This window comes from Zootoca vivipara, chromosome 2 (genome assembly GCF_965207765.1).
Source record: "Zootoca vivipara chromosome 2, rZooViv2.hap1.1, whole genome shotgun sequence".
NCBI classification, from domain to species: domain Eukaryota; kingdom Metazoa; phylum Chordata; class Lepidosauria; order Squamata; family Lacertidae; genus Zootoca; species Zootoca vivipara.
The window spans coordinates 40777956-40804366 of record NC_142584.1 but is presented as its reverse complement, the minus strand read 5'-3'; the positions used below and the strand labels follow the sequence as shown (position 1 = coordinate 40804366).

The following is a 26411-nucleotide window of genomic DNA, read 5'->3' as shown; positions in this document are numbered from 1 at the left end:
TTTATTATTTTAGGGCAATAAAGTTAAGGGTACTAATTGCTATATGTGTGGCCCTGCCTTTGAGAATCCAGCGTCCTGGCTCTGGGAATCCAACTGTCAGGCTCAAGACTTGCTGTTATGTCTCTTGATTAAGAGCTGTGTTCTGTGTCTCTTCAGGAGCAGTTGCCTGAACTGAATATCCACTTCCGTTCTCAAAGCTTCCTTACCTCTATGTATGCATCATCCTGGTTTCTTACCCTCTTCCTTACCACCTTTCCTCTGCCTGTGGCCACTCGAGTGTTTGACATCTTCATGTACGAGGTAAAGCATTTGATATAAAAATGTAAGGGGATTGGGGAAAGAGACAGGGCTGCAGAAAGACCGGAAGAGCAGCAATGAGAGAATGACCTGTTCAGTGTGACGTATTACAACAAGTCTGCATATATCGAGGAAGAATTAATGGCTGGTTTTTAAAATAACATTCCTCCTCCAGGCTGTTGTATGCTATGAAATGTGGATTGTGTAAAGACATAGTGTAAGATTCTAAATATTTTAGAAATAAAACCTGGATCAAATCCTGGAACTAAATCCTTGCCAGAGTGCAATACTTTCTGCTTGCACAGTGGGATTTCCCCCCACCCATGTATGTTGCCCTGTGCTGTCCCTAAATCTCTTGAGGGGGGGACACCCTCAGAATAAACTTAGCGAGCACATGTGGGGAAGCGGGGGGGTGGGTCCTGTTGTGGAAATGGAAGCCATTCCATCCACACAAGGATTTATCGTATCGGCCTGAATATAAGCCCCACTTTTTTTCCAAATTCCAACCGTGAAAAGTTAAAGTGCGGCTTAAATTCGCGACCTTACAGAAATGGGTTTTTACTATATTGTTGCTGAAACAGACATACGGTAAAACGGAACGGGTGTGAGTGCCTGCGGAATTTTAAGGGAGCGGCTTATATTTGGGTATTGTCTTTTTTTTTTCCTTGAATTTTAAAGGTGCGGCTTATATTTGGGTGTGGCTTATATTCGGGCCAATATGGTACTTAGTGCTTTGTTGAATACAACCAGAAATAAACCTGTTACTTTCAGCATTCTCATCTGCAGTCAGAAACTGACCCGTGCCCAGGAAGTCCACAAAATTACAAGGAAGTTGTGGTCTTGTTGTGAACCGCCCTGAGACCTCTGGGTATAGGGTGGTGTATAAGTTGAAATAATAATAATAATAATAATAATAATAATAATAATAATAATAATGTATGTTGTGTCCATCTCTCCTACGCCACTAGCCCAGGTCTGTGTAAGGAAGTGTGTGTGAGTGATATTCTGTTTAAAAGTGACACCGTTTCCATAAAAAAGGTGTTGTAGCCAAACACCAGCTCTTCAAAATATTACAGATTACAGAATGTCCCTTTAAACGAAGTGTCTTCAAATGCTGTAAGAAGAGCCCTGCAGGATCAGACCAAAGGCCTTATCTGCTCCATCCTGTTTCCTGCAGTGGCCAATCAGATACCTAATGGAAAGTTCAGAACAGGGAGGAAATGGGAAACAAACATTCCCCCTCTGCTGTTCCCTAGCAACTGGTATACAGAGGCCTACTGCCTGTGATCTTTGAGGTAGTATATAGCCAAAATTATTAGCAGCCATTAATAGCCTTATCCTCCATGAATTTGTCTAATCCCCCTTTAAAGACATCAAAGTATTATCTCAGCTCCATTTGTCATAGAATTCTGTAATTGTGTTCATTTATACTTGTGCAAATATGCTAGCATCCATATGCCCATTGCTGCTTAAGCAAGTTGTTAAGTCGTGTTTAATTCAGAGCTCTCTTGGCCTAACTTGGCAACGGATGAGCCAACACATTCTCTGGATGATGTGCTCGGCTTGATGATTTTATCGGGGGTTGGAAACTAGATATATTTCCTTTCTGTTGGATATATTCTAATCTTATTTACATTTCCACTTCATAGGAAATGTGGCTTATTCCTCAATTACTCCATAGACTTACTCCGAATTATAGGAAACTCCATTTTGGGGTGGAGCCTATCTAACTTCTGCTGACTTCTTACAGGGATTGGAAATAGTCTTCCGTGTGGGGATGGCTCTTCTGCAATTCAACCAGGCTGAACTGATGCAACTGGACATGGAGGGGATGTCACAGGTCAGCTCCTACGGTGAACTGTAGGACTAGAGGTAGACTTGCTAGTTTCTGTCTCTCATTCGGATACCCGTATGGGGGAGAAAGACATGAAGGGAAAATGGAAGTGGGGGGGGGGGCTGGTTGAGAACTGACACATCAGTCATCTTTGGAACATCCTAAACCCTAGCCATTTCAGCCTGACTTATTCCTGAGGGCAATGGCTCACTGCCCAAATGCTGGCAACTCGCTATTCCTCTGCAGTTTGATTTATGTGATGACCCAGTCAATTTGTTTTCACTATCAGCTGTTGGGATCTAGAATCTGCTTGTAGGGGCATAAGATCTGCTCAAGGCCTTGACCAGAGTCTCAATGCCCACTTGCATTCCAGGGGCCAGCTTTGAATGCTTCTCAGTCTTTTGTGGTACTATATGAGCATTCCAAATGGGATGCTGTTTGAGTAACATGTCTGCAATACAATCATAGAGTGGTAGAAGAACAATAATAGAATCATAGAGCGGTAGGGTTTGAAGGGATCCAGAGGGTCCTCTAGTCCAACCCCCTGCAATGCAGGAATCTCAACTAAAGCATCCATGACAGATGGCCATCCAACCTCTGCTCAAAAACCTCCAAGGAAGGAGAATCCACCAACTTCTGAGGGAGTCCATTTCACTGTTGAACAGCTCTTGCTGTCAGAAAGTTCTTCCTGATGTTTAGTTGGAATGTCCTTTCTTGTAATATTATAGCCCTTTTTAAGATACTGGTGTATGTTGGTGTTTGGAATCTACTAAGTGAGGAAGAGAAGTATCACAAGAAAATATCTTGAGCTGCAATCCTAACGCCACTTACCTTGAACGCCAAATGTCCTTGAACTCAGTAGGAAATAATTCTGAAGAGACATGGTTGGGATTGTGCTGTTACTGAGTGCAGCTTAGTTGGGACCTTTTGTTGCTTTTTTGCAGTTGCTAACACCATTAGTGTTGAAATATTGAGGTGAGAGGGAGAGTATACGTTCTTACTCTGGCCATTCAAATATCTATTTTGTTCTTACTTTTCCTACAGTAATTCTAAAAGGAAGGTAAGGAAACTAAACTTTAGAGTTGCCTTGAGTACTGAACTGCCGCAGGTGGAGAAAGACAATGTCCCACTGTGATAGGTATTGGAAGTAATATGCAGGATTAGCTAGAGCTAGGAAGGGTGGGCTTGCATTTGGGGTAAGTACTATCCACCCAACTAGGTGGCAAATTGCAAGGTTGAACTTACAAAATTTAAGTCTTTAGGGCTAAAGATGTAATGCCAGAAAAAAATTGCTGAAGGTACAGAAACAAAAATGGCAGTAAAAATCAATCTAAATTGTGTTGGCTCACAACTTTGAAGTGTCAAATCTTCTGAAAGCTGATCCTGGTTCTTCACCCTTGCAGAAGGAGCTTGGGAGCATTTTCAGCTGACGGGTTGCATAAAAACTTTTTAAATATATGGCCAGGACCTATCCCATTTGTAATATTTTCACTGTGAGATTTGTGTTAAACACATTCTTCTCCTGAAATAAATCTAGTCTGTGGATACCAGATTTAATCTCCACTTCAGGTCAACCCAGTTTTCCCATAACATGGAATACATCTTATTCAAGGCCTTTATACTATGCTCTTTAGCTGGAAAATAACCCAGAGTGGCTTACAAATAAGTAAAAATAACATAGTCCCTGCCTTCAGGCTTACAGGCTAAAAAGCCACTGCACAAATGGGGGTGGAGGGTGGGGAGGGATAGGGAGTGAAAGCAAAAATCTTGGTCACCAAATGAATAATAATAATAATAATAATAATAATAATAATAATTTATTATTTATACCCCACCCATCTGGCCGGGTTCCCCCAGCCACTCTGGGCGGCTTCCAACAGAATATTAAAATACAGAAATCCATCAAAAATTAAAAGCTTCCCTAAACAGGGCTGCCTTGAGATGCTTTCTAAAGGTCTGGTAATTGTTATTCTCTTTGACCTCTGGTGGGAGGGCATTCCACAGGGCGGGTGCCACTACCGAGAAGGCCCTCTGCCTGGTTCCCTTTAATTTGGCTTCTCGTGGCGAGGGAACCGCCAGAAGGCCCTCGGCGTTGGACCTCAGTGTCCGGGCAGAACGATGGGGGAGGAGACGCTCCTTCAGGTATACTGGATTATTAATGTTACAAGGTTCTCATAGCGATCAGCTTGGATGGGAACAGGCTGCTCACAGTTTAAAAGCAGACCTTGGCAGATCCTTAGAAATAGCCCAGTGACCCAGCCTTCCTAGAAGTTGGCCTTAGGGAATGGGGCCTAGCTGGAATCTGCCAGCTTCTTCTCACTCCTGTCTCATCAAGTGGTCTAATCGGGGACAGTTATCATACATCATACATGCATACCAGAGAAGGTGGTCCTGACACTTCTCACAAAGAAGTTGGCACTGGGGGCCTCTGCGAGAGCAGAGAAGGGCCCCACTCCAGCTGGTGACAGCAGTGGTGATTGAAGGTGACAGTTCCTTGCTGTCCGTTGCTTCTGTTCACTGCTGCTTCGACACTGTTTTAGGAGGTGCTGTCAAACACTTATGAGCAAAGGATTGAGCCTATAGGCAGCCTGTTTGGAGGCCTGCCTGTGTGTTTGGTGTGTTGCACATGTGCCTTGAGGTGGGGAAGAGCTAACGTTTCTAAAGTGCTTTTAATGCACTAAAACGAATGTGGTCAGGAGTGCTCCCCCCCCACTTCCATTCCAGACCATAATGCTAGATTATGTAATTCTCAAGAGGTAAAATTCAAGTGAGTAGCCACTCCCTCTGTCTTAGCTTTCTGGGAAGGAGTAGATACAATTAAGCTGGACGTTAGAAGCAGGTTTGCTGACCAGGGAATGCATCCTAAGCGCATTCTGACTTTAGTGTTGCCTTTTTCACAGTATTTCCAGAAGGTGATTCCTCATCAGTTTGAAAACTGCCCTGATAAGCTGATCTTTAAGGCTTACCAGGTCAAATACAACCCGAAGAAAATGAAGCGGTAAGTATTCCTTTATCATATATCTCATACATGTGTGTGTTTTGCCGATTTCTTTAGAAAGCTGAGTAGGGAAGAATTTCTCTTGGAGGATGCAGGGTTTTCTGTTACGATTGGTGGCACGTAAAAGGGGCCTTTTCACCAGATAGTGTTTGTGAGAAGTGGTCATGGACTGTTGCTGAAACTTGGACAAAGTAGCACCAAATTTTGTTGGCTGTAGACACGAAACACCTGAGGTGATACCCTGCTGTGTCCACACATTAGCAGAACAGACTTCCACCTGCCCAGTGGAACTACCCTTTCCTCTTCTCCCCTCTACAGCCCTCTGCACACCCACCAAATATGCTTTGGAGGGCTGGAAGGACCCCCCCCCCCGAGCAGGATTTGGGACATTCAGGAGGCTGCAGGGTGGAGGAGCAGAAGGAGGAATCCACTCGCACAGCATCATGTTGGATGTTGCCCCTGCTTTCCAGAAATAACTCAATCTTATGTGTGTTTATTACTTGTGCGCTTCATGAATTTTAACAATCCCTTTACAATCACACATCAACGTAATTAAAGTGCAAGTTAAGCAAATTGACCCAGTCAAAAATAAACTCCTATTCCTACCCTAAGCCCATTCCAACTATATTAGCTGTATAATCAGCGGAGTCTTTAAACATTAATGGAAAGGGAAGAGAGAACTTGGAACCTTTGTAACAAAAGTTCAAACGGGGAGACTAAATCTGATCAGAAACTCTTCCTGTGTCGTGCTTCTAAAACATGGCACTCTCACTAATTGCTAAGATACAAAGTTCTAATTGGCAGTAAGTGTATGTGGAGATTTGGAATTTGCAATGAAAATACTGACGGTTATCTACCAAGAAACCTTTCTGTGGCTTGTCCTTTTTGATGGATTTGATCATCCTACTTTAAGCTTACGAAGAACACCCACAAAATCACATGTAAACAAGGGATGTGGGTGGCGCTGTTGTCTAAACCACTGAGCCTCTTGGGCTTGCTGATCAGAATGTCAGTGGTTCGAATCCCCGTGACGGGATGAGCTCCCATTGCTCGGTCCCTGTGTTTTCTCATTCGCTCAATTTAAGATAAATTTCAGGGGTTGGAAAGAGCATGGTGTGGCTTTTTGTGTACCTTACATCCTAAAGATCAAATCTCTTTAAAGATAGGAGATCCTGGCTGCCTTTTAACTTATTTGTAAACTGGGGTCTCATCTATTTTATTTATTTTTATCAAACAGAAATTCTATGTTGTTTGATTGTAATAAAAAAAACCTGAGCTTTTTACAAGAAAGGTTAAAATCACTAAGAGTTAAAAGCAATGAAACATTTTAAATATCGTTAAAATGAATAGCAAGAAGATTAAATGTATCGTGTATCTGGATAGGCTTGCCAAAACAAAATGCTTGTGCAAGTGCAAAAGGGGGGGGGGGTCCAGCAAAGGTGCCTGCGTAATTATCAGGAGGCAGGTGGGAACAACGTGTTGCTGCTGTTACATGAAAAGATCTCACAAGCATTATGTGACACTTATAATAGTGCCAGTTCCACAGATTAAAGCACTTGAGTGGGCACATAAGGGATAAGGCAATTTGGCCTTGGTACAGAGTGAGTGTAAAATACCCTGTTGTGGGAGACTAGAAACACAGCCAGTTTTAGGGTCAATATGTTAACTGCTAGCGGATGCAGCTGCATCATATATTACCATTCCTTACTGACTTAATTGGAAGTTTAAAAGTCTCCTGATCATGCGACAAATACTGCAGGTAGCCTTGTGTCACTTAGTAATGATGAAGTATGACCCGGGAGACTTTGGAGTTGTTTGTCCAGCATGGATGGTTAGCTATTCCAGTCCTTGGCTTCTCTAGCAGCCAGATTGGGTGCAACTGTAGCAAATCTGATTTTTGCATAGAAAACGGGTTGGGATCTGGTTAAAGGAGCAGAAAAGGGCATCCTGGTGAAGGGAGCTTAACTCACAGGCTGCTCACCTTCCTACAGTTCATTGCCCAGACTTTTGTACCAGAAATGAGCCTAGCTTGGAGAAAATAGACAAGGCAGGCAGTGCCAGTTAATTAACTGGCAAGCATGGGAAAGATTAAACTCCTATTACCCATAAGCCTATTATCCATGTTCCTTAAATTCGAACCCAAATAGACTTCTTTCAATGTGATGGGGGCAGATCAGGCATTAAATGCACAGGTGTGCTGCTATCATATCAGGCTTGTCTCTCAGAGCATCTCCAGAGCGCTGGCGTTCTGTAGGGAGAATCAGGGTGAACTGCATTTTGCCTGTGTTGCAGACTAGAGAAGGAATACACTGCAATCAAAAACAGAGAGATGGAAGAGCAGATTGAAATCAAGGTAAGCTCCTTCCCTCCCTCCCTCCCTCCCCTGTACATTCCTGCACTTGTCTTGCACATATGGCAAGATATAGAACAAAAACATGGGCGTTCCCCTTGCTTCCTTTCCCAAAAAAGCGAGTCAACTTACTCTTTGTTCTTCCAGTGCAAGGCTTCAAGACACTGTTATCCTAAGGGTGTGCAGTGTTGTCCAATGGTCAGATCACATAGATTGTTTTGCTGTTTCATAGCAGTGCCTTGTACCCCTGGTATATTGGTCCTTCTGTCTGCTGCGGGGCTTGCATTCTTTCTATTGTGTCCTCTGCTGTTATAGAAACTCTTGCAAAAGTTCAAGTGCTCACGTACCTTGGCTCCTTTTGTGTCATTCAGTGTACCTTAGGTTTTTTAAAAAGCATTCCTACTTACTGAACTTTAGATCTGTCTCTCTCATTTTCTCTGGTGTAATTCTTGCTTCCTGGTTATTCAATCAGCTGGTTGTGCAGATGGCTCTAGCTCGGTGTTCAGGATTTCAGCATAATTTCTGCATGCTGGCCATCGCTTAACAAAAGCTGATTCTTACAGATTAGAATGCATGTTGACTTTGATCTTGCTTGCAGAGGCTCCGTTCTGAGAACCGTCTTCTGAAACAGCGAATTGAGACCCTGGAGAAGGTGAGGAGAGTACCTGGCCGCATGAAAATTCACTTCCTCCGCTTCCAGACTAGTTTGGCCACCAAAAATGAGGCTTTACACAACCGACTGTCCCAATTGACTGTGGACACTACTCAGGGCGCTAGCCATTAGTCTCTGCTGCGTACCTTCACAGAGACTGCTGAGGATGTTTTTATTTCAAGAAGGTAGGGAGTAATATATGTCCAAAGCAGTGTTACTTAGCTCTCTCACAACCTTTGCTGGTGATGAAGAAGCGGCAACACCTTGGTGATCTGCTGCCTGCACTCTTTAAGACAGAAAAAGTAAACTGCAGGAGCTGCAGACACATGATTATATCGCCATCCCAAAAAACTTATATTCTGGACAGTCCAAGCCTGCTATTGGGACTTCACTGTGCGGCAATTGAATCTTTCGTTGTTTTTCAGCTATGCTATGCCATATACCTCAGATGACTTTATTTTGTGCTAAATATTAAAGTTTTACATGAAAAATACAGAAGTTCTTTGGCCCCGTTTTGATGTACTGTTAACAGAGATCTTGGAGACTTGCCCAGAGCCAGCAACTCCAGGGAGTCTGGCTAATTGGAGAATGGACAACACACAAGTTTGACTCCTAAAATAAGATCTCTTCCATCGACCTAATGGGCAATAAAATTACAGGCTGCTGCAGCATTTGCAATATTGGAGCGAAGTTAATGCAAGGCAAGATTTTCTTGAGGGAATCCATATCTGTTTGCCTTCCCCTGTGGACAGGCACAAAGCACATGCATAAAATGTGCCTTGCTTTCTCCACAAAGGGAAGTGTCACGCTGCGGATTGGACACTGTTCTGGAATGGAAGTTCTCTACTTGGGCTCTGTTGGGTTCTTTTTTTTCTTCTGTGCTTCTAGCTATAGAGTGTGTGTGTGACCTTGCTTTTGTATCTTTTTCTTTCCTTCATCTTTCCTTCCTTGTCTGGATCTCCCTCTTCTGAGTCTGTAGGAGAGTGCTGCTTTAGCAGATAGATTGATCCAGGTATGGTACAACCTTTTTTTATTTCTATTTCTCCTCTTGGTGTAACATTTCATTCCAGGACAGGAAAACCACTTGCAGCCTTATCTTTGTGTTTGGGTTTACTTGGCACTTCCACCCAGAAGAGTTCAAACTAACAGTTTTGTATTGGTTCTTCAATCACCCGTAACATTATTTAAAGGGGTACTCTCAAATTGCATCCATTAGATCTTGTGATATTAATGATGCTACAATCCTTCCTGTTTTATACAGCTAAGGATGTGAGCTCTGAAGCTGTAGCTCTCTACATCGCTGTTTGCTGATTGGCTTTTAGCTAGAACGATGCTGACAAACTGGCTGAAAGTTTCTGGGTCTTAGCAGATCTATTATTATTATTATTATTATTATTATTATTATTATTATTATTAACAGAAACAAAATTAACAATGTTCTGGCTGACTTACCTGGTTTTAGGATACAGTGTTATAGAGACTTTAAAAATGTAGCCCTCAACCATGACACTACAACACCTCCCTTGTGTGAAAATCACTGCACAAAAAAACATTTTCTGTGGTATACTTGATATCTAATTTCTTACATAGATATCACATCTATCTGGGAAACAGCACGCAGACTACTTTCTTTATGGAGATTCTGCTTCCATTGGAAATTACATGTCTTCAGTGTGAACGCCCATCATCCTTTATTCTGCACAGTCCTAGAAGAAATAAGTGTTTATTAAAGCTGCAGGGCATTGCAGCTGCGTTGGAAGCTTTCTGAACGGGCTGTAGATGTGGATATTGGAAGTTTCTCCATGGTTATCTTTTTAATCTGTGGATGAACTTTCTTCCAAGACAATATATAAACTATAGCTGTAAGGAGAAGGGACTAAAATAATTAAAACTGCTCTTAGCTAAACATCTGCTTCTGAATTTTGTGTGGAAATACATGGGAATAAAACCTTCAAGATTCTGAAAAATGAGGTTCTTAATAACACAGTCTTCACCAACACCTCCAGATGTTTTGGATTAAATTTCCATTAGCCCCAGCCAGTATAGCTAGAGTTGATGGCCGTAATAGACCAAAACATCTGGAGTGCACCTTGTTGGCAAAGCGGTTATAGCAAATTAGTTCCAACTAGTGCTTCACATTGGGCTACTTTTGAACAAAATACTTTTGCTAATTAATTAAGAGTTGTTTAGAATTATAAGGTAGATTATGTGGATGATTTAACATCACCTTGACTTGCTTATACTTATACTACAGGACTCCTCTTGTATTATTGCCTCAGGTGCCTGCAGGCAGAGAGGCAACTCATACAAATCCGCCCTGGGGGGTACAACAGTTCTTTCCTTGCACTGAGATACAGAAATGGGAAGCTTAGTATATGCCCAGAACACTGTGCAAACTCAGAAGTTGCAAACAAGGTCTGGCATCTGATTGTGGAAGTGGCACAACCTAACACCAATACTGACAAATGATGCAGCCCATTCAATTAAAAAGAAGAAGTGGTGGCACATCTGTCGGTGTAGAATCTGACTGTGCTTGTCCTGTGAGAATGCCACACTCAGATTTCCACGCATGGGGAAACGCTCTGATCAAAGGGAAGGACTCCCTCTCCTATTTTCTAAGAACACCATTCTTTCCCAATAAGAATACTTGCTGTTTTTCTTCATCTGTGTTCTTATTGCTGTCACGGGTCCTTTCTTGTGCTGTACAAATAGGAAGTATTCAGCTGTTCAGCGTTAACACTGAATGGTCCTTGGACAGCCTGTTTAACCCTTATTCTAAAATAATCCTGTTCAGTTACTTGTTGCTACATGCCATTGAATAAAGTTGTGCTTAGGGTCAAGAAACAGGATTAGGCTTGAACTCTGTTTTTCATGGGAATCAGAATCTGTTAGATTTTAGTACTAGCAGCACTGCTTGAAGTTGGGGTTATTGGCATGATATGTAAAACACAAATCCCCAGGCAACTGTCAATACTGATTCTTGTCCTGTTAGTGCAAGAAAGCGCAAAAAGGACTGCCCTGTCTATGAATTCATCAGACCCCCAGCTTCCTTACATGTGTACCTGCAATTTAGTTCAATAAGTTCTTAATTTGTCAGTCTTTTCATATAGCTTCCCATATTATTGCTTCTGGCCCAGACTTAGATGTCTATAGACATCTCCAACCCTCTCTCACTGCAGAAATTAATAATGAAATAAAGTAGGACAGAGCCAACTGTTCAACAACAAGCTGGCTCTTGTTCTGAGTGGGCAACTTGGCTCTCATGTCCCGCATTTACTAGCACCGCTTGTTGCAGTTCGGTTGCCAGGTCTATTCCAACCCCTCTATCATTTATTTTATCCTCCCTCCTGTTCCAGAAGTGGTCTACAGACCATTTGTGTGGGCGGAGGTGGGGTTTTTCTAAGTTTCTTAATCCTTCATTTTTCGGTTGAAAGAAAGTAGGAATCTTAGTCTGCTTTTTCCTTGGAGGGGCATCCTCGACGCATATAGGTGATATGCCCAGTTCTTTATAGCGTTGCCTTGTCAGAACCATTGATAGTTTCAGGGTGGTTGTGACGGCTTTAAAGAGTTCACAGTTAGTCTGAGAAGCTACAGAAGGGTGGAGATTTAAAAGCCCTTCCAGCAGCTCCCATAATCTTTTGCTGATAAGACTGCAGGTTAGTAATTATTATTTCCTGAACTGAGTCTCTTCTTAGTCTCTTTATCAGTGTGTTTTTGTTATAAAGGCTCTTACTCACGTAGACGAGGCTTAGAGGGAGCTTGCCTTGGCGCCATTATCCCGGAAGTCAACAACCAATTGGCACTAAAAGGGGTGGTGGGGAGATCTTTTCTAAAAGATCTCTCAAAGCTAACCCATCCTCCCCACATTTGCCTGTGTTTGCACTCCTCAGCTGCTGCTGTTTCAATACCACAATTTACAGTCACGGAAATTGTGTGGGTCCTAAAATATCTCTCGAGTGTCAAAGGCCAGGGGAAAGAGGCACATCTTCTGTATTCAGCAACAACTGCAGTGAAGTTGCCAGGCAGACCATTGTGGGGGAGGGAATTCCACGACTGCCACAGAAAATGCCCTCCTATATTTATATCATCAGCACACACATTGATGTACAGCCAAGGGTAACTATTTTACAAAAGCAAGCAGTGCTTCCAATTAGACACTGTACTGCTTCTAATGGGTCCCAGACACTCACCAAGTGGTTCTTAATTAAGTCTGATGGAGGACCTACTTAAGATCTTCGCCAGCCAGAAAAGACTTGGGGTGGGGAGGAACCATGATGAATGCAGATGGTATTATTCAGAGAAGAAAAGCTGGTGTGGTGTTGAGGCTGACGTAGTGGGCTTGGGAAGAGGAAGGAGGCTCACATTCCCTCAGTCCATTTGCCCCCTTGTCCATGGGGAAGTCACAAATGCCTCTCAAGGGCAGAAGGTGAGCTTCGTGGTTTCCCCTAATCGGTTTTCTGCCTCTGCCCACAGGTATTCTCTGATTTTGCGAATTGCTTTCGATGACTGGACATCTGTTACTAGTATACACAATATGGCTGATGGCACAGGATCTGTGGAAAGACAAATTCCTGGAACATTATGTTTTCATATCTTATGCTGACATAAGGCATATAAATATTACAGTTTCTAGGAATTACAATTTTTAACAAATAAGGCACACATCTCTTACAGTTGCGCCTAGAAAACCATGGAATTCTTTGGCCCTCCCCAACCCTTGCTTCAGGCTGTGCCTCCCAAGCAGAATCTAAGAGTACAGAACCTTCTTTCTGTAACATAACAGGCCCTTTCAGAGCATGTACATCTGGGGGTTGTATTAAATGGCCCTTGTGTAGATTTGGGGGAGTTGGAAGTCTTTTGGGGGGCAGTGTTGCACAACTGGAATGAGAAGCATGATAGCATTTCTGGGCTTAAATGCCTTCAGGACATTGCCCTTTTAAAACACATGTATCAAAGTCTTCCATTTAAAACACTTTGTGTCAGAGAGATGGATTCTAGCTTAGCCTTTTCAGTAAAGTGATAGCTTAGCTTTGCACACATGCAAAGGGTTTTGCATAGGATTGCTTTCAAAGCAGCAGCCCCCCTTCATAAAACTCGTGATGTCATATGGACTTAACCACATGTGGCGTTAAAAGACTGGTGCACTCCCTAGTCCACCAAGCGAAATAAAAATGGGGGCAAAACCGACACGCACAATCCTTTTTCTGTATGGCTAGTGCTGGAGCAATGCTTTGGGAAGCCGGTATGGTAATTAATGCTACTCTGCTTACCACTTTTTAAAAAACCAACCCTCTTAAGAAGAACCCTGCTGGATGAGACCAAAGACCCATCTAGTCCAGCATCCTATTCTGACAGTGGCCAACCAAATGTCTATGAGGAGGCCACAAACAGAGCATCACACAGCAGCATTCCTGGCAGCTGGCATTCAGAAAAGTGCAGCCTCCGATACTGGAAGCAATCCAGCCACCATAGCTAGTAGCCATTAATCACTTTATCCTTCACAAATATGTCTAAACCTCTTTTAAAACCATCTGAATTGAAGGCCATTACTATATATGTTGTGGTTGCAAACTATGTACTGTGAGAAAAAGACTTCCTTTTGTCTCTTATAGAATCTTTTGATATTCGGCTTCATTAGATGATGTTGGGTTTTGGTATTCTATGGGGCAGGCAGAGACGTATCTCTAGCCACTCTGTGTGCATAATTTTATATAACTTTGTCATGTCACACCTAACTCGCCATATTTTCAAAACTAAAAAAGCCCCAAGAGTTGTAATCTTTCCCCCAAGGGAGTTGTTCCAGTCTCATCATTTTGGTTGTCCATTTTTGAACTTTTTTCAGTTCTACCAAATAACTTTTTTGAGGTGTGGTGTCTAGAACTGTACACAGTATTCTAAGTGCGGTCGCATCGCAGATTTGTATGAGGGCATTATGAAGGTCCCTGCTCCTTAACATGGAATTTGCCTTTTTCACATTTGCCGCACACAAAGTCTGCATTTTTATTGGGCCATCTACCTGGGCAAGTCTCAATACTGATCCTTGTAGGACTCCACTTCTTACATCCTTCATTTGTGAGAAGGACTGTCCATTTTTCCCAACACTCTGCTTCCTGTTCTTTATCCAGATAACTGATCCATAAAATGACCTCTCTTCTTACCCCATGACTGCTAAGCTCAGGAGTCTTCAGTGAGGAACTTTGATCAAATGCTTCTTGTCAGACTAAGTACAGTACGTACGGTTGATTGGGTCACACCTATCCAAATGTTTATTGATACTCTCAAAGGACTTTAAAAGGTTAGTGAGACAGGAAAACTGCAGCCTAAAGAACAGTAGCAACAGTTCTAATTCTGCCAAGAAGGCTATTTTCCACCAAACCACACCCACTTGCCCTATATGTGATGTCAGGTGTGGGGCAGGTAAAGATGGGGAGCTTTAAAGTGCTCTCCTGATCGTTCCTTGGCAAGCAGAGCTTGCTGTCTCTGCTGATCAGTGCCACTGGGATTAGCTGCACTGCTGACCTGCCAAAATGACCTGTCAAAGGTGGAGAGCTTAACAAGCCAATAATTTCTCAGATCCATCCTGGACTCCTTTTTTTAAAAAATGGTGTTAGAGTGGCCACTTTATACTCTTCCATACAAGACTGATCTTGGGGACAAGCCATATACTTTTGTTCGAAGGATTCTTCAAGAACTCGGGTGGTTACCAATGGGACTTGGTGATTTGTTTGGTTTTAATTTGTCAGTGATGCCTAGAACTCCACCTCTTCTCACCAGTTTGCTTCAGTTCAGGCACAGGGATCTGCCCTGCATTTTTTTGCAATGAAGACAGATTTGCAATGAAGGGATTTATTCACCTCCTCTGCAATCTCACTTTCTTCTTTTATCACTCCTTTGATTTCCCCGATCATTTAAAGGTCCAACTGCCTCCCGGTTTCCTGCTTTTTATGTATTCAATTTTTTTGTTGGTCTTAATGTTAAACTTTGCAAACTTTTCTTCTTTTGCATCCCTTGTTGTCTGCTTGCATTTATTCGCATTTCCCTGTTTAGGGAAGTTTTTAATGTTTGATGTTTTATCACTTGATTATTATTATTATTCTATTGGGAGCCGCCCAGAGTGGCTGGGGAAACCCAGCCAGATGGGTGGAGTATAAATAATAAATAATTTTTTTGTTTTGTTTTGTCAAAGTTCATGCTGCTTTTTGCTCTCCACATTTGGGCAGGACTTTCATTTTCTGAAGGAAGACTTCTTGCCTCTAACGCCTTCCTATACATCCCTTAGATGAGCTTCTGTCATAGTTTTGAAGAACTTGCAAGCATATTTGAGAGATTTGACCCTCTTGACTGGTAAAAAGGAAGCTGAACGGCAGTTTTCTCATTTTTGAGAATTTTCCTCTTTTGAAGTCAAATGTAACTGTTGGACTTTGCTGGCAATTTCCCACTTACATCTACGTTGAATTTGATAACACTCGTCACAGTACCCAGTTGGCTCATCAACACTTGCATCTTGCACCAGGTCCTGGGTGCCTTTTAAGATTAAGTCGACGGTAGCCTCCCTTCCATTCAGTTCCATGGCCAACTGTTTTCGGGCACTGTCATTTGGGGTATTTAGAAACGTTATCTCTTTGTCATGACCAGATCACACATGTGCCCAGACACCCATTGTAACAACATTTCCTCCTGCTTGATTTCATACATCATCTCAAGATCACCTTGCACACTTTAGCCAAGGGTTGGGGGTGATAATACTTTTCCCAGTTCTAAGGGACTGTTGGGACATGGAATTGCTTCTCATAGTGATGCAGTGGAGGAGAGTGCCCATCCTCTACTGGGATCCCATAGAGAAATGATACATGGATGTGTTTATCTTGAGATAATAGCTTCTTGTCTCGTTTTTCAGGGCCAAGTTACACGTGCACAGGAGGCTGAAGAGAACTACATCATCAAACGAGAACTGGCAGTGGTTAAGCAACAGTGCAGTTCAGCAACCGAGAATTTGCAGAAGGCTCAAAGCACTATTCGGCAATTGCAGGAACAGCAGGTGATGGGCATCACAAATGAAGCAGCCCGGGCCAGGGGAGGGGGTGAAATTAAAGAGGTACAAGTAAACTGGTTTGGTGTTTGGTGGTTTTCCTGGCCCAAGAAGTACAGAGTAGCCCCTATTTTCCCCACCCCTCCCTCTCTTGCTAATACACAGAGAATTCAATTCACTCAAATTCATGGGTTTTTAAAAATTAGTTTTACCATATTTTGGTCACTAAGAACATGAATGTGCACTGAGTAAATATACCTGCATCTTCCTAGTGCAGGGGGAGGGAACCTTTTTGGCTCCACAGGCCAAATCTTTTTTCAGGATCTGCTTCATGGGCCAAATTTGACATGAGGGTAGGGTCAGTGGAAGAAATGTTAAACATCTCCCTGCCTACTTTTCTTCCCCCTATAAGTGCATTTTGCTAAACACACTCAACCACTGCAGTAAAAACTGTAGAAAACATTGGAGGTGGCATTTGTTACTTGAAGGGTTATGGATGGTAGCAACATCTAGGAACTGTAGTAGTAGTAGTAGTAGTAGTAATAATAATAATAATAATATACTTATAACTCGCCCATGCAACTGGGTTGTCCCAGCCACTCTTGTTTTATCAACGTTTCTCATCCTGTTTGCAGGGAAATCCCCGCTACTCTGAGGAGTTCGTGAGTCACCTGGAAACAGAGCTGGAACAGTCACGTTTGCAGGAGTCCGAGACCCTGAGTGCGCTTAAAGAGATGCAGGACAAAGTGCTGGACATGGAGAAGGTGCATTGGCTAAAAGGACTAGCGTGAAACATGCATGTTTTAGAAAGCAGCCTAGGCTAGTAGGGCCTGAGCTGCCAAAAGCTTGATACAGACCTCTCTGCAATGCCCATGTTGATTAAGATTGCATTATGGGGGGGTGAATTTACACTTATCAGTCTCAGCAAGGAAAAGTCAAGAGATTACTTTTTCTTGTTTGCTCTTCTATGATTAGTCTTCCTTTCTGAATATACACCTTGAGGTTGCATCAGTAATTTCCTGCAGAAAAACTGTTGGAAACTGCACTTTTCAAGGGCAGTTTAAATACGGATTTTATCATGATCAAGATGCATTCAGGAGAAATTGTCGTCACAGGAAGATAGCAGGGAAAGAGCAATGTTGGGTGAGATTCATCCGCACAAAACTCATCAGAACTTATTGGGTATATTCATCCTGGGACTCCAGGTAGCGTGTGTGATATTTAAAGAGGTCTGGTTTTCCTGATTGCACTGTTCAGAATTTTAGACTTTTGGGCACCAGAGTGGGTTGAAATGCTTCAACCATATCACCAACCCTCTTCCCTCTGCAGAAGAATAGCTTGCTTCCAGATGAAAACAATGTGGCTCGCCTTCAGGAAGAGCTGAAGGCTATGAAAGTGCGGGAGTCTGAGGCTACGAAATCCTTTCGGGAACTGCAGCAGCAGGTGAAGGAGCTCAACGACAATTGGCAGGTATGATCCACTAGAATGGTGGCCCGCTTAAGCAGTGCCCTGCTTCCTTGTCCCTGTTGCTGAATTCCTACATGCTGCTGTTTGGGTGACATATGGTAACCCCCTTTTTTCTGGAAGGCTGCAAGGGCTCGGCCTGTAAATTACATAGCAGTAAATCTGATACTCGTACCAAGCAAGGGTCTTAAACAAAAGTTAGATATGTAAGCAATCACAACATACAGTGGTGCCTCACTTAATGAATGCCCTGCTTAACGAAATTTCCGCTTAACAAAAGGATTTTTCGAGCGGAGGTTGCCTCACTAGACGAATTCGTTTTATGAAAAATTCATCTAGCGAATCGCGGTTTCCCATAGGAATGCATTGAAATTCAATTAATGCGTTCCTATGGGCAAAAAAAATTCAAAAATAATTCAATGCATTCCTATGGGATTCGCTAGACGAATTTTATGTTATAAGAAAAGACCCGTGGAACGAATTAAATTCATCTAGCGAGGCACCACTGTATAAGGAAATAGCATGGTCTTAAAGCAGAGCACATGGGAGTATTGAGACCAATGAGCATCATATGCCTATACTAAGACATGAAAGTTATCTTTCTGTCTCCCTCACGCTAGGCCCACCTGAGCCGGACAGGTGGGCGATGGAAGGAATCTCCTCGCAAGAACACGATGAATGACCTCCAAGATGAATTGATGAGCCTCCGTCTGCGTGAGACGCAGGCACAAGCTGAAGTCCGCGAACTGCGTCAGAGGGTGGTGGAACTTGAAACCCAGGTGACAATCTTTTGTTGTTGTTGACTTGCAGTTATGGCAATTCTACACAGACTCCTTGAAAAAAATAAATTCCTCCCCATCTATTCTTATGGCTCACATTCCACTTGCAATGTGAGCATATTTCCTTAACTGAAGACTTGGTTTGGGTTTTTTGTTTTTTTAAACATGCAAACAGTGACTATTCAGTGAAAGTATAGGGTTTTGTACTGTATTATAGGCACTTACTGAGTACACTCAGAGTGTGCCATGTAAGAATATGGCGCACACCAACCTATTTGTCATAAGCGTGTCTGGTCTTGCCTTTATTTCAGGATCAGATCCACAGCAACCATTTAAACCGGATGGAGCAGGAGTGTGCTGGACTGCACGAAAAGGTCCAATACCTTACGGCCCAGAACAAGGGGCTGCAGACCCAGCTGAGTGAGACCAAGCGCAAGCATGCTGAATCCGAGTGCAAGGTGAGATCTGGCCTAATGCCATGCAGTTGACACAGGCTGCTTTCCCTTAAGCCTTTCATGTAGGACAAGGAAGGAATCTTGCTGCACTGCTGCTCTGAAGTCAAGGAACTCAGAGCAGAAATCATGCAAATTTACAAAATACACCCCACCCTCCAAATCAATTCCTTGGCACTGGTGCCCTGCATTGGCTTACCAGTTGTGGTTTGTTTCATCTATTCCCATTTCAATATAACATTAAACCAGAGATTGTGGTTTGTGGCTTCATGCTAGGGAGGGAAGGAAGCAGGTGCCCATTTATGTATTCATGAAAAACAATTGACTACTATTTACCATGACATGCGAACATATCCCTGGAGAGCCCAGATTTTGTCTGTTTATTCTGAAGAGGAGACTGGGCTCCTGCACGTCTGACATCCTTGATTTTAGCCGCTGCCCTGGATTTTAGTCAGTGTCCTGTGTGTATTCCTGGGAATTCCAGGTAGTTTAGTGACTCATTGTGGGTCTGGTGAGATCTTCAGCTGCCAAAAGAAACTGCAGGCGATCCCCCCCCCCATGTACTGGCCACAGCCCCCATTGGCTGACCTCGTTGCTTGCACTCCACTGGGCTGCTGCCACTGGCTTGCATTTTCTGTTTCAGAGCAAAGAAGAGGTGATGGCTGTGCGCCTGCGAGAAGCCGACAGCATGGCTGCAGTGGCGGAGATGCGGCAGCGGATTGCTGAGCTGGAGATCCAGGTTAGGGAGCAAGGAGGATAATGAGCAATGAACCTGCCTTGTACCTAAAGCAGAATTTTGTCCCAGGAGCATTTGTTTCTTGTTGTGTGAACTGTTGTTCCTTCTGTCTCTGCAGCTAGCTGAGAGGTCTGGGGGCTGAAAACATGTTTTATTTGTCATTATTTAAACCAGGGGTAGCCAATGTTGGTCCCCTTCTTTAGTTCTGCTTACACAGCTTACAAGTTTTTTGGGTTTTTTTAAGAGACCTGAAGATCAAGCATTCAACTTTTGTTTACATAAGGAATTCTGTATAGGAAATACAGACTCTCTTGTTTCTCCAGTTCCCTTTTTCAAAACATAAACAATCAACCACACGGACTGTGTCAAATTTGTATAATGTAGACACAAGTGCTTGCTCATTTGTGCAGTCTGTGAAATAATGCATACAAAGGGGAGGAGGAAGAAGCAAATGTGCTTTCTCTCCACTTCCTTCTCTGCCAAGCACCTGACCCTTCTAAATTCCCATCTCTTCTTTCTTCCACACAGAGGGAAGAAGGGATGATTCAGGGCCAGCTCAACAACTCGGACTCCTCCCAGTACATCCGTGAACTCAAGGACCAGATTGATGAGCTCAAGGCAGAGGTGAGCCCAAACTAGTAGGAGAAAGGGAGGAGGAATCCACCAAGGGGTTGGGGTTGTGTGACTTCTGGTGTCTTCTCTGCTGGCCTCTGTTAGCACCCTGCATCAAGTCACGGCTGCTTGTATTTATCTTTTTGAACATTTAATATTTATTGTTTGCAATCGAAGAATACAAATACGCCTCCGTCTGTGTCCCCATTCCTTCTCCCCAGCTGCCTATTTCTGTGCAGGGCCTCCAGCTGGAGAACAGACATAAGCGACTGGGGCTTACAAAACTGCTGATTTCCTCAGGAGATGATAGAGATCAGAAGTCAGCTTTTAAGGTGCGAGTCAACCAGGTGGTTGGCTACCAGTTGGAACTCACAGCAAAGGAGCTCCAAAGACTCACACCATGAGCCTTTGTCCGGGGCATAGGAAGGAGATTTCAGTGGGCGAGAACTAGGGTAATGATGGAAGGTGCAGAGTAAGTTACCCCCACACCTGTGTGATGTAAAAAAAAAAACCTTTTCTTGTTGTAAAGCTAGCCATCTCTGCCTCTTGCACACCTGCAGAAAAGTCTGCCCTCTCAAAAGAGTTATTCATTTTCACAGCCCAGATTCCTTGCCAACCCTGGGAGGGGATGTTCATGTCACACAGACAAATGTGTTCTTCTGTTCCAACCAGGGTGGAGACTGTACAGTATTTGTTGTTTGATAACCCTCTCATCTGGGGCGCGGCTTCCATTTCAACTTATTCCCTGAGCACAGTATTTCCACTATTTTCAGGAGCTTTTTGGGCATGTTCTACGGGAGGCATCCTCCTCTCTCCACCATGGGTTCTTTCTCTGCATCAGAGTTAATGTAATCTAACTGGGTCCCATTAGGCACAGTGCCAAGTCGATCATGGCTGTCCCAGTGCAGTTATGGGGAACCTGTGGATGCCGTGGGGCTCCCCACTCTCGTCAGCCCCAGCCCGCATGGCCCAAGGGTCAGAGATTATGAGAGTTGTACTCTAAGGGTTCGCAGACCCCTCCCTCCCTCCCATCTTTGCCCTAATGCCTTCCTTCTCTCTGCAGATTCGGCTGATGAAGGGACAGAAGCCTTTTGAGGACTCCATGGGCTTTGACGGCATCCACATTGTGAGTCACCTGGCGGTGGACGACGACTCGCTGCACTCTTCCGACGAGGAGCTGCTGACCAGTCCCATGGTGGTAGGTGCCCTGCAGGATGTCTTGTATCCGCTGTCGCCCCACAACACGCACTTTCTACGGGGGGCTGAGAGCTCCGGCAAGGAGAGCGACGGCACCACGGATAGCGATGCAGACGACCCCGCCTCTGCCACCGAGCCCAATGGCGAGATCATCTTCGAAGAAGCCCTGAGCAAATGAGGAAGAGGTGCTGCCGTCGCATGTCTGCCTGGAAGGCACCAGGTCCCTCTGGCCACGCTGTACTGAGGGTGAGGAGGTCATAGACAGATCACGCAAGACGGAGCGGAGAGCCCCCTTACCCAGTGAAAACTGTGCCACCGAGATGGCATGGGGGACAGACAGTCCTACAGCTGGCCTGCATTACATGGGCCACCTCCGTTGATCATTGTCTGCACTGCCTTTTTTTCCCAGCTCTGTTGTCACTGGTAGTTCAAATCCATGTATTGACCTCATTCACATCCCCCACCCACCCACTGTTTCCACACCTTTTTTTTTTAAAAAAAAAAAAACTTCCTCCTTACACACAAAGGTTTGCACACTTGAGAACTTTGAAGGGACAGCAGAAGCAACCAGGTCGCTGGTTCTATAAAATGCAGTCCAGTAGTAATTAACCTCTGTCTCCTTGCTGTGCTTGGAGAGATGAGAGGGGTCTGTCTTCCTTTTATTTATATGTGATCCCCTACCCTGCTGTTCTGCAGAGAGGTATGGTTGGATGCCTCCACACTCGTTTGTTGTTTTCAGCCCAGGAAAGGACAGGGAAGGTGGATAGAGAGAGAGAGCTTCTGAAGAGGTGGCTTGGATCTAGAGAGAGAGAGATTTTATTTTTGTTTCTGTGTATATTATTTATTTATACTGTGTAATGCCAATCCGTCTCCCTTAGAGGAGGCTTGGCATAAAGCTTTAAGTTCAATTACCTTGAGGGCTTTTAAGGAGCAGCCAGAACTGCTTTTGTAGCTAAAGGTATGACATCTTTTCTATTTAATTGTGGTAAGGGAAGGGTTCCCCTTGGTAACGTCTGTGTCTCACTTTGCCTGAAGTTCTGTTCTGCTGCAGCCATTACAGGGCATACTTTTCATTAAGGTGCTGCCTTAATCCATATGGTCAGTGGCAATTCCTCCGGAATTCCCTGCCTGGAATTGTGTGAGCTGATGCAGTATTCTTTCTCAATTCCACCTTTATGGCTATCTTTTCAAACACTGGTTCTTGCAAAGTTCCTACCAATGTCTGGCTTGCTTCAGGGGGGTGGCAGTCCATCCAAGCACCCAGACCCTAGGTTTTTTTTTTTAAGGAAAGAAGGGTCCATTATTGGACTTTTAGTCTGTGCACGATTTACAAGGCCAGTGCAAGTGGCTGAGTTTTTAGGCATCTGAGAGAATTGCCTGAAGAGTATTTTCTTCTTGGCAAACAAAGAGATGAGAAACCTGGGCTGTTTGGACATCAAGTTCTGCCCTTTTTATTACAGTATTATTCTTTTTTATTTTAGTGAAATTGCACAGACTCTTGCAGTGGAACTACATATGAAGCAAACATGAGGCTCCAAGCTATTGGGTTGGGGATGGGAGGGTTGCAAGGGAGATCAAGTGGGAGGTGTGTGCTTAACCCTTTGTGCCCCTTCTACTCTTGCCTCTGCACGTATGTGAATCTTCAGACATGCTTGTATAATATGTAGCTCTGCTCCACAGAAGCAGACCTCTGTTTGCGGTAGTGGGGGAGAAACATTGATTTCTCAACAAGAACACTTGCCATGGCCAATGCTGACATAGCCACACCAGCTAGAGGTAACCCGTGGAGCAATATTTCGGGAAGCGGCATGGTGCTGATTTGGTCCAGCCAAAAATCACTCTGTATTTGCTATTCATGGTCCTTCTCTTTGTTTTCAACACGGGGAGGAAGCCTGATAATTGGATCCTTCCCCTCTTAACAATAGAGCCCAGGATTAAAATCGGCAAGGCCTCTCTCGTGTCACATTTTCTTTCCACTGGTGATGGAGAGATCTCAAGGACGTGCTGGTGTGTGAAATGTATTTTGTCTTGCAAGGTGTCTGAATAAAGGCATTGTTGCAAATGAAGGTGGAGACCAGCTGGTGTTAGGAGGTGAAGAGGGGTTCCACAGAAGGTCGGTGAAGGAGGCGGTGAAGGATGCCGAATTCTGAAGGTGTAGGATTTCCACCCTGCTGAGGAGGTAGGCAGCTTCATTAAGCAACACCCCTGGTTATAAAGAATGTTCCCTGGACAGTACCAGATAGTTCCTAAACTGTGGAATGCTTCTGCTTTAAGGGAAGGAGAAGCATTTGTTGTCATGGGCATACTTTTCATCTGTTTCCTTATACCAAGCTTGTTACAAATTTATGCTCCATTTGATTTTGTCTAATTTCTAAAACCTGCAACAATAAATCTAATGAAGGTTCTGTATGAGATGCATGGACCTCTCTTTCCGAAGGAGGTCTCCATCATAGCTGTCAAGTTTTCCCTTTTCTCTTGAGGAAGCCTATTCAGCATAAGGGAATTTCCCTTTAAAAAAGGGAGAACTTGACAGCTATGGTCTCCATGACTTTTCACTTGGCATGGATTTGCAATATATTTGGTCCATCGTTGAAGGAGTTCCTTTGGTTTTCTCTCCAAATTTTATTCTGCATGCCTCTTAGCTGCAGGCAAGCCCTGTTGGTCATTTTACCTCCCCAAACCTGGATTCCTCTAGTGAGGTTAAGCCAGCATTTACACTGCAGAAGCAGGAGGATAAACCTGCACCCACTTGGCCCAGCCTGTCACGTGGGTGGCCCTGAAGTATTATGTATGTACTTATATGAATATGCCTGGGGGAAAGGCTCCAGTTTGGTATAACCTTGCATATTTTAATAGATGTATTCTATATATACATGCTGCACCATATTGCCAAATCTCTGTGATTTTCTGTACCATTTTTCAGTCCCCCCCCCCCAAAAAAATCCAGCAGCATAGTATGTGGTGCAAACAAGAGTTCAGCCCAAACTGTTGCTTTGATCTCCTTGTGTCAGTCTGATTTCATATTTTTTTTTTTGCTAGCAGTGGGCACATGTTTGCAGTTTTGGATGGCTTGTGAAACTGTTTGCCAGTTTGTGCATCTTAATTCCTAGCAATTGTTGTTGATACTTGTTTGTGTAGTGCTACCCGAATGCTCGCTGCCTCCAAGGCTACATGTTAGGAAGATCATTAATCGCTGCTGTTTCTAAATCTGGAGTAAAACCCCATTGGCTTTAGTGTTTCAGATATACATTGGAGTAAATGGGAGAATATTTTTGTTAGAATCGAATCCAAGCTGCTTCTTTGGCCTGTTTTTGTCAGCGTTTGGAATTTGTTTTGCATATGAAATTCACTTGAATGTGCAGGCCTTACTTTTTAAGTTTGTTCTAGCATGACTGTCCCTGGAGTGACATTGGTAATACTACATTAATTATTCACTTTTCTGTCACCCCTGTTGCAGTGGTTTCGAGACTATGGCTGTAGAACAGGGCAATATGTTTTAGCGAAAGTTGCTACATAGTTGATAACTCCCGACTGCTGCTTTACCTGCAAAACACACAAGAGTTTAAGAGGAAATACTGTATGCGTTTCCCCTTCCATACTGTAAAAGAAACCACAGTGTTGCTCAAAATAAGTGGTTTCTCCCAGAGTTGTCTGATCTCTCAGACTAGATCCATGCAAGAACAGGAGAGTAAGGGACGAGCACTCCAGCAAGGAATATTTATTTATATCCTCTTGATGCTTAGAGCGAGCAACATAAAACCGTATGATGAAACAATTATTTTGAATAACATGCGGTAAAGTTCTAAAAACAGTAGTTTATTCCTAATGAAAGCCTAACTTGACTCCTTGGAACCATGGAAGAATGGCAAGCATTAAGGGCAAGGGCAATTCTAACTTTGCTATGATTTGTGACTGAGCACAAGGGACTCTACTGCTTCAAGATGATGCAGCCTGTTCCTCCCCACTGAGTTTGGCTAATTGCTAGATGAGGATAATCCCCAGTGAGCTGAATAACATTAGGTCATGTAGCTGATAAAAAAAACCCTAACCTTGTTGCTTATATTGAAGTGATTTACTTCTCATGCACATCTACTTAAGGTCATTAAAAACAATCCCTTTAAATCAAGGTAACAAAAAAAGTACTGTATTGATCTCAAAGGGATTTTCCTATTTCTTGTGGTAATCATTGGCTTAAAAGGTAATGGTGTGTTTTGGGGGCTCCTGTGATGGATACTTGCATGTTGGAAGTGCTGGTCTTCTGCACAATATCCACACATGGACTACAAAGCAAGCTTCTGCCTTGGCATAGAGGATAGAAGAAGATTTGAAGCTCACCAGTCTGGCTGCCCAAAAACCCTCTCAGGCAGCGTTGTGTTTTCTGCTCCAAGAGGCATAGAAAGGCCATGCTAAGCCACCTGTCTCCCCCCTTCTCTCTTTGCCACCCTCACAATCTTGCTTTGACTTTTGTATTACATTTTTATAACACTAAATATTGTGAATGGATTTTAAAGGATGATGGGGGGGTGCACATGTGCATACCTATTTCTACCCTAAAATAAGTTTGCACAGACCTTTTCTCTTCCCTTGAGCTACACCTGTGACTCTAACAGCAGCAGGTTATCAGGAATCTGGCCTTCTGTGTTTGATCGCTTACAGATTCCTATACTACGTACCAGCAAACGGTGGTGCCACCATTGCAGAAAAACCAATATCCTAGAGCAGGTGGCTATGTCTTAGTCCAGTCTGTTCTCCAGGGACGAATAGGCTGGAGATGTGTGTGATCTTTACTAACTATTGACAAGGTTCAATTTGCACTTTAATAGTAGCTCTTTCCCTTCATCATCAAGGGAAAACAATGTGGTGCTGTGTTTAGACTGGGGTTGGGAGTGCTGCTTCTGTTCTCCCACCTCTGACACTTGACTTCTAGTTATTCTCTACCTTGAATGCACCCATCCCCTTCTACAGCAGCAGGAGAGGCTGAGTGTGCTTTTGTGAATAAATCATGTGGCCC

The 26411-nt window shown here is 43.6% G+C and overlaps 1 protein-coding gene across 6 annotated transcripts in view; it reads left to right on the top strand.

The window, feature by feature from the left end:
• EVI5L (ecotropic viral integration site 5 like) overlaps positions 1-23809 on the top strand; it is a 45136-nt gene extending 21327 nt beyond the window's left edge. The window contains exons 7-21 of one of the 6 annotated variants that reach the window (XM_035104850.3): positions 157-300; positions 2048-2137; positions 5032-5129; positions 7422-7482; positions 8078-8131; positions 9111-9143; positions 16029-16169; positions 16796-16924; positions 17490-17630; positions 18245-18403; positions 18715-18861; positions 19499-19594; positions 20120-20215; positions 20425-20535; positions 21267-23809. In XM_035104850.3, coding sequence (XP_034960741.1) covers positions 157-300; positions 2048-2137; positions 5032-5129; positions 7422-7482; positions 8078-8131; positions 9111-9143; positions 16029-16169; positions 16796-16924; positions 17490-17630; positions 18245-18403; positions 18715-18861; positions 19499-19594; positions 20120-20215; positions 20425-20535; positions 21267-21578 — 1812 coding nt within the window. In that variant the 3' untranslated portion in view covers positions 21579-23809. The remainder of the gene's footprint in view (positions 1-156; positions 301-2047; positions 2138-5031; positions 5130-7421; positions 7483-8077; positions 8132-9110; positions 9144-16028; positions 16170-16795; positions 16925-17489; positions 17631-18244; positions 18404-18714; positions 18862-19498; positions 19595-20119; positions 20216-20424; positions 20536-21266) is intronic. The other 5 variants (XM_035104853.3, XM_060271757.2, XM_035104854.3 and 2 more) reach the window with 5 other exon arrangements.
• Positions 23810-26411: the final 2602 nt, after the last annotated feature.